The sequence below is a fragment of the Aythya marila genome (assembly GCF_965140915.1).
Source record: "Aythya marila genome assembly, chromosome: 1".
Lineage (NCBI taxonomy): Eukaryota > Metazoa > Chordata > Aves > Anseriformes > Anatidae > Aythya > Aythya marila.
The window spans coordinates 163,230,286-163,242,421 of NC_139042.1; the positions used below are offsets into that span (position 1 = coordinate 163,230,286).

At 55.1% G+C, this 12,136-nt stretch overlaps 7 protein-coding genes across 7 annotated transcripts; 3 read left to right on the top strand and 4 right to left on the bottom strand.

Annotated features, from left to right (window-relative positions):
• Window positions 1-206: 206 nt before the first annotated feature.
• Window positions 207-893, bottom strand: LOC309881456 (histone H2A-IV). The gene has a single exon (XM_082767437.1). It carries the CDS (start codon window positions 740-742, stop codon window positions 353-355), a length of 390 nt encoding a protein of 129 aa, XP_082623563.1. The 5' UTR covers window positions 743-893; the 3' UTR covers window positions 207-352.
• Window positions 894-968: 75 nt separating this feature from the next.
• On the top strand, window positions 969-1,799 carry LOC309881467 (histone H2B 5). Its single transcript, XM_082767458.1, has one exon. It carries the CDS (start codon window positions 1,083-1,085, stop codon window positions 1,461-1,463), a length of 381 nt encoding a protein of 126 aa, XP_082623584.1. The 5' UTR covers window positions 969-1,082; the 3' UTR covers window positions 1,464-1,799.
• A 980-nt stretch (window positions 1,800-2,779) lies between these two features.
• LOC309891783 (histone H3.2) lies at window positions 2,780-3,797 on the top strand. Its single transcript, XM_082784628.1, has one exon. It carries the CDS (start codon window positions 2,810-2,812, stop codon window positions 3,218-3,220), a length of 411 nt encoding a protein of 136 aa, XP_082640754.1. The 5' UTR covers window positions 2,780-2,809; the 3' UTR covers window positions 3,221-3,797.
• Window positions 3,798-3,887: 90 nt separating this feature from the next.
• LOC309891782 (histone H3.2) lies at window positions 3,888-4,494 on the bottom strand. Its single transcript, XM_082784627.1, has one exon. It carries the CDS (start codon window positions 4,462-4,464, stop codon window positions 4,054-4,056), a length of 411 nt encoding a protein of 136 aa, XP_082640753.1. The 5' UTR covers window positions 4,465-4,494; the 3' UTR covers window positions 3,888-4,053.
• A 468-nt stretch (window positions 4,495-4,962) lies between these two features.
• On the bottom strand, window positions 4,963-6,310 carry LOC309880665 (histone H2B 5). The gene has a single exon (XM_082765808.1). It carries the CDS (start codon window positions 6,283-6,285, stop codon window positions 5,905-5,907), a length of 381 nt encoding a protein of 126 aa, XP_082621934.1. The 5' UTR covers window positions 6,286-6,310; the 3' UTR covers window positions 4,963-5,904.
• Window positions 6,311-6,601: 291 nt separating this feature from the next.
• Window positions 6,602-7,004, top strand: LOC309880657 (histone H2A-IV). The gene has a single exon (XM_082765793.1). It carries the CDS (start codon window positions 6,611-6,613, stop codon window positions 6,998-7,000), a length of 390 nt encoding a protein of 129 aa, XP_082621919.1. The 5' UTR covers window positions 6,602-6,610; the 3' UTR covers window positions 7,001-7,004.
• A 564-nt stretch (window positions 7,005-7,568) lies between these two features.
• On the bottom strand, window positions 7,569-8,424 carry LOC309880648 (histone H1.01-like). Its single transcript, XM_082765781.1, has one exon. It carries the CDS (start codon window positions 8,245-8,247, stop codon window positions 7,579-7,581), a length of 669 nt encoding a protein of 222 aa, XP_082621907.1. The 5' UTR covers window positions 8,248-8,424; the 3' UTR covers window positions 7,569-7,578.
• Between the last annotated feature and the right edge of the window lie 3,712 nt (window positions 8,425-12,136).

Here is a 12,136-nt window from a genome sequence, read left to right on the forward strand (position 1 = left end):
GGGAAAGCTTTTTCCTTTTGTTTATAGAGGACTCAATTCCTTTCTTGTTCTTCAATAGTATAGCAGCCATTACTGCTTTCCCTTGCTCATTGACATATGCAACTACCAGAGAAAGAAATGAGAGTAGCAGATGAAGTAACGTTCATGTGTCACCATGTATTTTAGTTCTGACAAAATTATATGTGTGGTAACAGGAAAACAAAAGCAATTCCGCATTCAAGTAAAAATTGTTACTTCTTTAAGTAATAACAAACACAAAAAATAATCCAGCTCTTTTATGATTTTGTGGGTGGCTCTTAAAAGAGCCTTTGGGTTTTGATGGGAAGAGCTTCCCAGGCACAGTTCTCGGTATTCACTTGGCCTTGGCCTTGTGACTGTCGGTCTTCTTGGGCAGCAGCACGGCCTGGATGTTGGGCAGCACCCCGCCCTGCGCGATGGTGACCTTGCCCAGCAGCTTGTTGAGCTCCTCGTCGTTGCGGATGGCCAGCTGCAGGTGGCGGGGGATGATGCGCGTCTTCTTGTTGTCGCGGGCCGCGTTGCCCGCCAGCTCCAGGATCTCGGCCGTCAGGTACTCCAGCACGGCCGCCAGGTACACCGGGGCGCCGGCGCCCACCCGCTCCGCGTAGTTGCCCTTGCGCAGCAGCCGGTGCACGCGGCCCACGGGGAACTGCAGCCCGGCCCGCGACGAGCGCGACTTGGCCTTGGCCCGCGCCTTCCCGCCCTGCTTCCCGCGCCCAGACATCGCAGCGACTCCAGCAAACACCACACGCAGCGACCTGCCCGGGGCCGCCCCCGCCGCCTTATATTCGGCTCGGGCGGACCGCGGGCGGCAGCGCTGATTGGCTGCGAGGGCGGCAGAACGCCGGCAGCCAATGGCAGTGAGGATCCAAAGGCGTCCAATGCCGAAGTCTGGCGTTCGGTGACGACACAAAGCCAAACTTCCAGCCAATGGCGGCGCGGAGCGGTGGAGCCGCTGCTCTGCATCGCGCCCCTATAAGAGCGGCTGCGGCGAGCGGGTGCGGCACTGCGCTGCTGCGAGGAGAAGCGGAAGCGGTGCTGTTTGCTGTGAGACGGTGATCGCCATGCCCGAGCCGGCCAAGTCTGCGCCCGCCCCCAAGAAGGGCTCCAAGAAAGCCGTCACCAAGACGCAGAAGAAGGGCGACAAGAAAAGGCGCAAGAGCCGCAAGGAGAGCTACTCGATCTACGTGTACAAGGTGCTGAAGCAGGTGCACCCCGACACGGGCATCTCGTCCAAGGCCATGGGCATCATGAACTCCTTCGTCAACGACATCTTCGAGCGCATCGCCGGCGAGGCGTCGCGCCTGGCGCACTACAACAAGCGCTCGACCATCACGTCGCGGGAGATCCAGACGGCCGTGCGGCTGCTGCTGCCCGGCGAGCTGGCCAAGCACGCCGTGTCCGAGGGCACCAAGGCAGTCACCAAGTACACCAGCTCCAAGTAGAGCGATCTGTAGAAGATCCTGTTTTTAACCCAAAGGCTCTTTTAAGAGCCACCCACCTTTTCAAGAAAAGAGCTGAGGCAGTAGCAATCACTTGCTAATATTTTTTTCAGACGTTACGTATTTGTAGTAACACGTAAGTCGAAAAGCTACTAGTGCAAGTTTCACGCATGGAATGTATAAGTAAGACCACTTCTCTTGTGCCTCATTAGAGATGGCCAGATAATAACTACGGCTCGTTGATGTTCCCAGGGGTGCCATAACTGCAAGTGTTTTGGAGAGGGAGTGTTGATTTCCCTCATGAAATCCTTATGAGGACTATTATCTCGTGAAGCACAAAGTGTTTAATCTTTCCCTGTGTTCACAGCAGACAAAAGGCAAAGGCTCGTGGGGCAGACAGCCTCACCGCTAGCGTTGTTGGGGGCGAGCTGGAAAGCAACCCGTTAGATTCTAGCGGTCTGATGCTCCCGTGCCGCACAGCACCGCAAGTACCCCCCCAAGCACGCTGTACCCTGCGGTCTGCTGCGCTCCCGGCCGTTTCTCTGCGCTCCCCCGCAACGGAAATCTCCGCGCTGAGGCGCCCGGGGCAGCGGAGGGAGGGGGCGGGCGGCGCTGCCGATCCCCACCGCAGTCCGACCTGAGTGAGAACTGCGCAGAGCCTCCCGGCAGGCGGCCCCGCCACGGCTCTGGGAGGGGGCGGGGCCTGGCGGCGTTAGGCGGCTCGGAGCGCGGCCCCGTTTCCCCGCGGGGAGCGGGGCCTTAAGGCGGGGGAGAGGGGGGCGGGCGGCTGTGCGGGGGCTGCAGCCAGGAAGCGTTCCCGGTGACGGAACTGAGCCTAGTTCCGCGAACTACGCCTGGGAGGGTCCTGTTATCACCCTGAACGGGCAGCGGTCGGTGAAAGAGCAGAAACAGCGATCTTACGGGCGGCGGGGCTGTGCTGCTCCCGTCCCTTGTATCCGTGTCTGCCGGCAGCGCCAGCCTCTACGCCCGCCACGCCGCTACTCGTGGGGGAGGCTCCCGCATTGCTCCTTGGGCAGCACAGCAGCCAGCGCCTAAAAGCTGCGGAGGACCGGCCCGCCCGCGGAAAGGAGCGGAGCGCTCAAGCACGGGGCTGGCCGCGGCGGGCGGGGTCAGGCGCTGCCGGCTCCGGCTCCCGGGGGGCGGGGCAGGCGGGCGGGCTTCCCGGCCCCGAAGCGCGGGCTTTTCGAGCGCCCGCCTCGGCCAATGGCAGGCGGCCTCCCGCGGGCGGCCAATGGGCGGGGGCCCTCGGCTATAAATGCCGCCGCCGCCGCGCTCTCGGCACTGCTCGGTGCTGGGGGCTGAGAGAGGGCGGCGGTGAGTGTTAGGCGATGGCGCGCACAAAGCAGACGGCGCGTAAGTCGACGGGCGGGAAGGCGCCCCGCAAGCAGCTGGCCACCAAGGCGGCCCGCAAGAGCGCGCCGGCCACGGGCGGCGTGAAGAAGCCGCACCGCTACCGGCCCGGCACGGTGGCGCTGCGCGAGATCCGCCGCTACCAGAAGTCGACGGAGCTGCTGATCCGCAAGCTGCCCTTCCAGCGGCTGGTGCGCGAGATCGCGCAGGACTTCAAGACCGACCTGCGCTTCCAGAGCTCGGCCGTGATGGCGCTGCAGGAGGCGAGCGAGGCCTACCTGGTGGGGCTCTTCGAGGACACCAACCTGTGCGCCATCCACGCCAAGCGCGTCACCATCATGCCCAAGGACATCCAGCTCGCCCGCCGCATCCGCGGGGAGCGTGCCTGAGGCTCCTGACCCAGCCCTTTGCACCTCCTCTGTTCTCAGCAGAGGAGGCTGCACTCAGACCCAAAGGCTCTTTTAAGAGCCACTCCATCCTCAAAAAAGGCTGTTATTACTTACGTTTAATGGTAACGTTATATTAAATCCTAAGTCCCTCAAAACACATGAGAAACTAGTTATTTCTCTAAGTTTAATTACAGTACATATTATGAACGATAGATGCTTCCATACCAAAAGTGTTCCAACATCAGACAAACTAGATTTATCATATAGATAATTGTAAATTCTAGGAAAAAACGATGTGATAGTATTAGTACGTGTAGTCACTAGCTACCCTATGAACATGGTAATTAGCGGAACCATTACACTGTGCCTGAGGCTCCTGCCATGCCATCACCAAACCCAAAGATCCCTTTTAAGAGCCAATCCATGCACAACAAAAAGAGCTGTTGACAGTGTAAATGGTCCTGATAATTACTCTTAACACGATAATTAGTAACTATCACATCTAACATCTGTGGTGTTTTGTTTTGTTTTGTTTTGTTTTTCTCTCTACAAATCACAATAATCTAGCTAGGTTATGCCTGATTATAACGTATTTTAGAAAGCTTTTAGTATGCAGACTCCTAGTGTCCATAATGTATACTGTAATTAAACTTAGAGAAATAACTAGTTTCTCATGTGTTTTGAGGGACTTAGGATTTAATATAACGTTACCATTAAACGTAAGTAATAACAGCCTTTTTTGAGGATGGAGTGGCTCTTAAAAGAGCCTTTGGGTCTGAGTGCAGCCTCCTCTGCTGAGAACAGAGGAGGTGCAAAGGGCTGGGTCAGGAGCCTCAGGCACGCTCCCCGCGGATGCGGCGGGCGAGCTGGATGTCCTTGGGCATGATGGTGACGCGCTTGGCGTGGATGGCGCACAGGTTGGTGTCCTCGAAGAGCCCCACCAGGTAGGCCTCGCTCGCCTCCTGCAGCGCCATCACGGCCGAGCTCTGGAAGCGCAGGTCGGTCTTGAAGTCCTGCGCGATCTCGCGCACCAGCCGCTGGAAGGGCAGCTTGCGGATCAGCAGCTCCGTCGACTTCTGGTAGCGGCGGATCTCGCGCAGCGCCACCGTGCCGGGCCGGTAGCGGTGCGGCTTCTTCACGCCGCCCGTGGCCGGCGCGCTCTTGCGGGCCGCCTTGGTGGCCAGCTGCTTGCGGGGCGCCTTCCCGCCCGTCGACTTACGCGCCGTCTGCTTTGTGCGCGCCATCGCCTAACAGTCACCGCCGCCCTCTCTCAGCCCCCAGCACCGAGCAGTGCCGAGAGCGCGGCGGCGGCGGCATTTATAGCCGAGGGCCCCCGCCCATTGGCCGCCCGCGGGAGGCCGCCTGCCATTGGCCGAGGCGGGCGCTCGAAAAGCCCGCGCTTCGGGGCCGGGAAGCCCGCCCGCCTGCCCCGCCCCCCGGGAGCCGGAGCCGGCAGCGCCTGACCCCGCCCGCCGCGGCCAGCCCCGTGCTTGAGCGCTCCGCTCCTTTCCGCGGGCGGGCCGGTCCTCCGCAGCTTTTAGGCGCTGGCTGCTGTGCTGCCCAAGGAGCAATGCGGGAGCCTCCCCCACGAGTAGCGGCGTGGCGGGCGTAGAGGCTGGCGCTGCCGGCAGACACGGATACTGGGGACGAGAGCAGCACAGCCCCGCCGCCAGGGCCTCGGCCTCTATCCACCGCTGCCCTGCTCAGGTCTCTTTCCCACCCCCACGCCCCCCCCCCCGGGCACAAATCAGGGCTGCCGGCAAAAGCTATTTGGCCAGGCGGCCTCCGTCTTTCTCTCGAGATCGCTGTTTCTACTCTTTCACCGACCTCTGCCGCTTCAGGGCCATAACACAGCCCTCCTAGGCTTAGCCCGCGGCCGCCGTTCCGGCACCGCGAACGCCTCCTAGCTGCTGCGCCCCCCGCCTTAAGGCCCCGCTCCCCGCGGGGAAACGGGGCCGCGCTCCGAGCCGCCTAACGCCGCCAGGCCCCGCCCCCTCCCAGAGCCGTGGCGAGGCCGCCTGCCGGGAGGCTCCGCGCAGTTCTCACTCAGGTCGGACTGCGGTGGGGATCGGCAGCGCCGCCCGCCCGCCCGCCCGCCCGCCCCCTCCCTCCGCTGCCCCGGGCGCCTCAGCGCGGAGATTTCCATTGCGGGGGAGCGCAGAGAAACGGCCGGGAGCGCAGGAGTTGGCCGCGGGGTACACCGTCCTCGGGGGGCAACAGCGCAGTGAAGCAGCCCGGATTGCTTTCCCGTTCGCCTAGGTCTACGGAAACGCCGAAGTCGTCCACTGACAAGCCTCTTGCCTGCTTTAAGCAAGATTAAACACTCGTCTTTAGCCGTCTTGCCCTTTATGTGAACGTCTGGTAGGAGGGGAGGAGAAGGGAGGAGGGGGGCGGGAAGCAAGTGTCTCCTCTCCAGAACACTTAGTGCAGGCACCGATAGGAACACCGATGATCCTGTTATTGTCTCAAACTAAACACAAGAAACAAGTGGACTTCCGTGCACGTTTAGGAGTGCGTTAAAGGTGCTATGGCATGTTTGCAACTTATACCTATTTTCAACTAGGCAATGTCTAAAGAAAAAAATATATATATTTGCAATCCACCACCACTGCCTCAGCTCTTTTATTGAAAAGGTGGGTGGCTCTTAAAAGAGCCTTTGGGTTAAAAACAGGATCCGCGGCGCTCTACTTGGAGCTGGTGTACTTGGTGACCGCCTTGGTGCCCTCGGACACAGCGTGCTTGGCCAGCTCGCCGGGCAGCAGCAGCCGCACGGCCGTCTGGATCTCCCGCGACGTGATGGTCGAGCGCTTGTTGTAGTGCGCCAGGCGCGACGCCTCGCCGGCGATGCGCTCGAAGATGTCGTTGACAAAGGAGTTCATGATGCCCATGGCCTTGGACGAGATGCCCGTGTCGGGGTGCACCTGCTTCAGCACCTTGTACACGTAGATCGAGTAGCTCTCCTTACGGCTCTTGCGCCTTTTCTTGTCGCCCTTCTTCTGCGTCTTGGTAACGGCTTTCTTGGAGCCCTTCTTGGGGGCGGGCGCAGACTTGGCCGGCTCAGGCATCGTTTGTCTGTTCCCGCACTTCTTCAGAAACTGCTGAGATGTTTCCGGCAGAGCAGTGCTCCCTTCTTATATAGTAACCGTATGCAAATTAGGGGTTCCTCGTTCCTCTGTTTCCATTGGCTGATTCGTATCCCTACTCTCATAGCTCTCCGTCTACTGTCTCCATTGGTCAGAATTCGATCCGCCTTCCCATTGGCTGCTTTCGCTGTATCTAATTCTCGGCCTATCGAATCACGCTGCTTTTACTGGGAAGGGATATAAGGCCGAGCTGCGAGGCTGCCGGCATTTCTCCACGTCTTCCGCTGGTGATCAGTCAGTCGCTGCCATGTCCGGGCGCGGGAAGCAGGGCGGGAAGGCGCGGGCCAAGGCCAAGTCGCGCTCGTCGCGGGCCGGGCTGCAGTTCCCCGTGGGCCGCGTGCACCGGCTGCTGCGCAAGGGCAACTACGCGGAGCGGGTGGGCGCCGGCGCCCCGGTGTACCTGGCGGCCGTGCTGGAGTACCTGACGGCCGAGATCCTGGAGCTGGCGGGCAACGCGGCCCGCGACAACAAGAAGACGCGCATCATCCCCCGCCACCTGCAGCTGGCCATCCGCAACGACGAGGAGCTCAACAAGCTGCTGGGCAAGGTCACCATCGCGCAGGGCGGGGTGCTGCCCAACATCCAGGCCGTGCTGCTGCCCAAGAAGACCGACAGTCACAAGGCCAAGGCCAAGTGAATACCGAGAACTGTGCCTGGGAAGCTCCTCCCATCAAAACCCAAAGGCTCTTTTCAGAGCCACCAACAGGTCCAGAAAAAGAGCTGCAATCTCATTGTTTACAGTCAGTAAAAGCAACAGTTGTTCCACAAAGTTTTAATCGGAGCCGGAGCACTGAGCCCCAGCAGCAGGGCGCAGCCCTTCCCGGCCCTGCCGCCGTTCCCCACGCCCCGTCCGGGGGCGGAGCCGCGCGACGCTCGCGGCGCTGCGGGCGCAGCTCGGCAGCCCCGGGCCGCCGCCAATCCCGGCGCTGTGCGGGTGGTTCAAAGCGCTGCTGCGGAGCTTTAACTCCCTCGCCGCTCCGTTTCTAAGCGGCAGGGGGATTTCAGGTCCGTAGAGCGTCTGGTCCGAGCCTGCTCTGCCTGTCCCCTAACTAAAACGTACGTTGTCCTCAGTATCTGCATTATCCTTCTCAGTACCTATCGTTCCCGTGGTCTATAAGAGATCGATCTCAGTGTTTCAGCTCTTTTTGGGAAAGGTTGGGTGGCTCTTAAAAGAGCCGTTGGGTTTAAGCGTCGAAGGTTTTCTTCCACATGGGCTTATTTCTTCTTGGGTGCCTTCTTCGCCTTGGCGGCTTTCGGCTTGGCCGCCTTGGGCTTGGCAGCTTTGGGCTTCACTGCCTTTGCCTTGGCCGGGCTCTTTGCTGCCACTGCTTTTTTGGGCTTGGCAGCCTTAGTCGCCTTCTTGGGGCTCTTGGCTGCTTTCTTGGTGGCAGCGGCCGCAGGCTTCTTGACTTTCTTGGGGCTCTTCTTCACTGCTGCCTTCTTGGGCTTCTTGGCGGCGCTGGCGGGCTTCTTGGCCGCCGGCTTCTTGGGCTTGGCCGCGGCTGCCCGCTTCTTGGGCGCCTTCTCCTTCACCTCGCCGGGCTTCTTGCTGAGGCGGAACGACCCCGACGCACCGATGCCCTTGGTCTGCACCAGGGTGCCCTTGCCGACGAGGCTCTTGAGCCCCAGCTTGATGCGGCTGTTGTTCTTCTCCACGTCGTAGCCGCCGGCGGCCAGCGCCTTCTTGAGCGCGGCGAGGGAGAGCCCCTTGCGCTCCTTGGAGGCGGCCACGGCCTTGGTGATCAGCTCGGTGACACTGGGGCCCGCGGGCTTGCGCGCCTTGGAGCCGCCCGCCGCCTTCTTCGGCTTCTTGCCGGCGGCCTTGGCGGCGGGGGCCGGGGCGGCGGCGGCTGCGGGCGCTGCGGCGGGCGCGGTCTCGGCCATGTCGCGACGAGCGCGGATCGCGGTGCTGGCGGCGGCGGCGGCGCCCCCTTTATAGCAGCGCAGCGGGCGCTGATTGGTGCGGCCGCCCCGCCCCGCCCCGCCGCCGCCCGGCGCTCGGCGGCTCGGCTTGTGTTTCTTGGGCGAGAATAAAGCGGTTTTTAAATATTTTATCCCCCGCCAAGTTGCCCCTTTTCTGCCCCTGGGGGGTCGTGGGGGTGTCTGCTTTCGTCCGTCGGGGTCTCGTTCCGGGAAGAGTTGAGTTTGGGGAGAGAGGGGAGCAGAAATCCCGCGTCCTGGAACCGAGCGGTCCTTGAGAGAGCGAAAGTTTTGTTTTTCTTTGTAAATTAAGAATTATCCTTTAATGATAACGGGAGACAAGACACTCAGTGCTAAACTTCAGAGGGTCTTCTTCCCATCAGAGAAGAAAGCTAGCGTTTAGAAGCTACCTGCTTGAAATGAAAAGCTTTCAAAGAGAGTGAGGTAGCACAAGCTCCCAGAAGCCGTGCCGCAGCCTTTCTCACCGAGCGTTGTACCTCCGGCTCCTGAGAAACACTGAATTAGTGATTTTTTCCCCCGTATTTCCCGAGCTACGATTTCCAGAGCGTCCCTGTGAAGCAGTAGATAGTGTACGCTTTATTCACTTCCCAACGGGCAACATTCTCTGCAACTCTTTGCTGTTGTTAGCGCAGCACAGGGCTCTTTAATGTTAATGTCATGAACAGGAACGCGAAGACCAAATATGAAAACGTTTGTGTCGAATCACTGAGCTTCATGTACGTCTCCGGCATAGAGAAACAAGCCACACGCTAAATAAAGCACATAGTGCTATTTCTGTGAAACATGTTGGTATGATTCAGTAACATGGACATAACTGACAAGAGATCACATCTGCGGGAGACATAAAACACCATTCTGTGCATATTTTGATGCCAAACTAAGAAGAAAAATCACAGTCTTTGCTCACTGCTCATTCTGCAGATTACAGATAAAGTCACAGCAATTTCTGTACACAAAATCTTTAACTGCAGTATACAGGGACCCAAAGCTGTTTGTCCATGCTGTGGTGACAAATGGTGACCCTATTAGCACGCATGCCTCCTTATCAGCAAAAACTTTGTATATATTTTTGTGAACCTAACAGGATTTACAACTGTATTTATCTGAAAGGTTGTCTGTTAATAGCCATTACCTTGTTTAGCACCCTGTCATTATATTGCTGTCTTTATGCCTAATGTATAAAAATTGTTCTTGTATAGTTTGTACATGGTGCTGACCAGAAATTCAACTTCATTGTTTCAACAAATTGATCACCCCTCTCATTCCTCTACAGGACAGGCAAATTAACCTCTCAGATCTCTCAGATCTTCTGGGTGACCCGTCATCTTCAGTTAATTCATACAGTCCCATTCTCAAAAAAAAAAAAAAAAAAAAAAAAAAAAAAAAAAAAAAAAAAAGTTGTATGCATATTTTGACCTTTTCTCCAATCCTTCTGGTAAAAATGATTTCAGGAAAATAAAAATATTCATCTCTCCCACTTATGCTTTCTACCTAACTCTTCCTCATCATCGGGGTTTCCTAGTTGAGGAGTTATTCCACAGGAAAGGAGGGTATTAGATGGAAAATCCATCACATCTGGATGTGGGCTATCCAATAGTGTTGGAAGCAGGATGGCTTATATAGTTATATTCTCTAGGAATTTTACAAGGGCAAGAGTACTTGACTGTAAGCCAGATTTACTGCACGTAGCAATAGGGGGAACAGAGAACTGACTAGTGAAATAAGTGTCGTCTCCTAACTTTTCCTGATATCATGTGTATGATTACTTCTCTTCCATCCCATCTAGGTCTGGTAAAACCCTTAGTGTTTCCTAAAAACTATTTTTGTTGCAGTGGCTGAATCTCTCAATATTCACTAACTCTTTTCACATCTCTGGTGCCGAGACTGGGGGTTGGGATGGAAACCTTTCTACCTCACAATAAAACAATTTCCCCCATTCTCTGCAAGATTTTTCTCCAGTCTGTAATTTGATATTCTCAAGACTGTTTTCCTCTGAGTATTAAAAATCTTGCACACGTGTAGTCAAATGGAACACAGCTGTCTGCCTAAATCTTATATAGCAGTGATAAACTACAGCACCAACCATCTTCAGGGGAAAAGCCTCTCGATATGTGCCAGAGCAATGCTGCAGCACCTTGATGTAGCCCTCACTCCAGTTTTAAAGTTATTGATCTCCACCAAATGTTAAATGACAATTTTAAAAATTGAAGCCATTTTTATAATTATTTTAACTGCTTCTGATTATTTGATTTTCCATTTATCTGCTTACTCCACTGTTCCCTTCCATTCTTGTTTAGAAGACAGTATATTCTCATGACCATCTCAGAAACAAGCAGCAAAGCAGTGCGTATGAGGGTGGAGGGTGCATAAGTACCAGAGAAAAATCAAGGCATACAGGGAGAGCTGAATACATGTATAGTGTCACTTCACTCGTCAGTGAATGAGAAACCACAGGGACAGTGGTTTGCCCTCCTCCCCCAAATACAGCTATTCCTTGTGTGCAGCACAAAGAAAAACCCACACGAAGTTATGCACCAAGGTTATTACTCTAGTCATGATGAGGCCTAATTAGGATACACAGAAGTAGTACACATTTCCCTGCAATGCAGACACACAAAAACAGCAGATAGGGAGGATACTTGCTATGAGAGATTCTCCCTCCCTCACCGTCACCGTTCTTATCCATTTACCATTGCAATTAGAGCAAGCTTTGCTGCCTCACATTAGAAGAGGCAACCATCAAGAAATTACAGGACCTCGGAGCTGTTGGCATGGAGAAAGATATCTGGTAAGGTAATCTGCCAGCAAATCACCCAGAATGTTGCTGCTAGTGCTATCAACGTGAGCCAGCTTAAACTGCAAAACCAGACCTGAAAGCCTTTGCAGAGCACAGCCAGCATGAAGAATATGGATTGTTGTAACCAATAACATATGCCTACTAACTCTAAAAAAATACAGTAATTCAAACCACACTTAAAGCCTGCAAGACAATAAGAAGTTGTTGCAATATTAGGGTAGTTTTCAATTTATTGCATGTCCCTTTTATGGTCACCTTGCTCTAGGTAATGAAGCATAGAGGCCACCATCAATGTCATTACTGGCCCTAGGGAGATCACCTTACAGTAACCTAGCATTTATCTGTCTACACATACTTGTGATAATTCTTCCTGACTTCTTTTTGCTCCTCTTCCTGCCCTTCCTTATGAGTTTTCCACGTGCCATTAGTGTTTAAGCACACTGTGTTTGTTCTTTTTGTGTTTCCACATCTTTCCAAAACAAGTAAAGGCCACCCCCACTTTAGAGGTGGGAGAACTGGAAGTCACTTTTCCACATTTCTTAAAAATTGAATCATATTTGGATCCTCCAACTTTTGTCAGGTTCAGATTTTCTGCACTCCTGCTGTTAAGATGTTAATTCTCCACATTTCCTATCAGGAGAAAACAGTTCAGGGATGTTCATTTAATTTAATAGAGGAAAAGAAGAAGAAAAAGAAAAAGAAAGAGAAAAAGAAGAAGAAAAAGAAGAAGAAAAAGAAGAAGAAAAAGAAGGAAAAAGAAAAGTCAAAATGCAATTAATTTGTTTGTTTATTTTCACTTCCAATTTGTCACAAACCTCAGCTCCCTCCTGCGCTCACACAGGCCGAGTGGGGATGTCAGCCTGCAGGTGTGGTTGGCCCCATGGGGAAACACCTTGAGGGGATGTGGGCTAACAGCAGCCAGCTTCAGTTGCCAGCCTGTCCTAGATAACATTTCCATCTGCTCCAGCAAAATACAAACTGTAAAGAGACCAGTAGTAAGAGCCATTTTTTCCACCTTTTAGCTGCTGTCTGCAG

Bases quoted from the DNA above. Each gene is read 5' to 3' on its own strand.
- LOC309881456 (XM_082767437.1), bottom strand. From the start codon at position 742: ATGTCTGGGCGCGGGAAGCAGGGCGGGAAGGCGCGGGCCAAGGCCAAG.
- LOC309881467 (XM_082767458.1), top strand. From the start codon at position 1,083: ATGCCCGAGCCGGCCAAGTCTGCGCCCGCCCCCAAGAAGGGCTCCAAG.
- LOC309891783 (XM_082784628.1), top strand. From the start codon at position 2,810: ATGGCGCGCACAAAGCAGACGGCGCGTAAGTCGACGGGCGGGAAGGCG.
- LOC309891782 (XM_082784627.1), bottom strand. From the start codon at position 4,464: ATGGCGCGCACAAAGCAGACGGCGCGTAAGTCGACGGGCGGGAAGGCG.
- LOC309880665 (XM_082765808.1), bottom strand. From the start codon at position 6,285: ATGCCTGAGCCGGCCAAGTCTGCGCCCGCCCCCAAGAAGGGCTCCAAG.
- LOC309880657 (XM_082765793.1), top strand. From the start codon at position 6,611: ATGTCCGGGCGCGGGAAGCAGGGCGGGAAGGCGCGGGCCAAGGCCAAG.
- LOC309880648 (XM_082765781.1), bottom strand. From the start codon at position 8,247: ATGGCCGAGACCGCGCCCGCCGCAGCGCCCGCAGCCGCCGCCGCCCCG.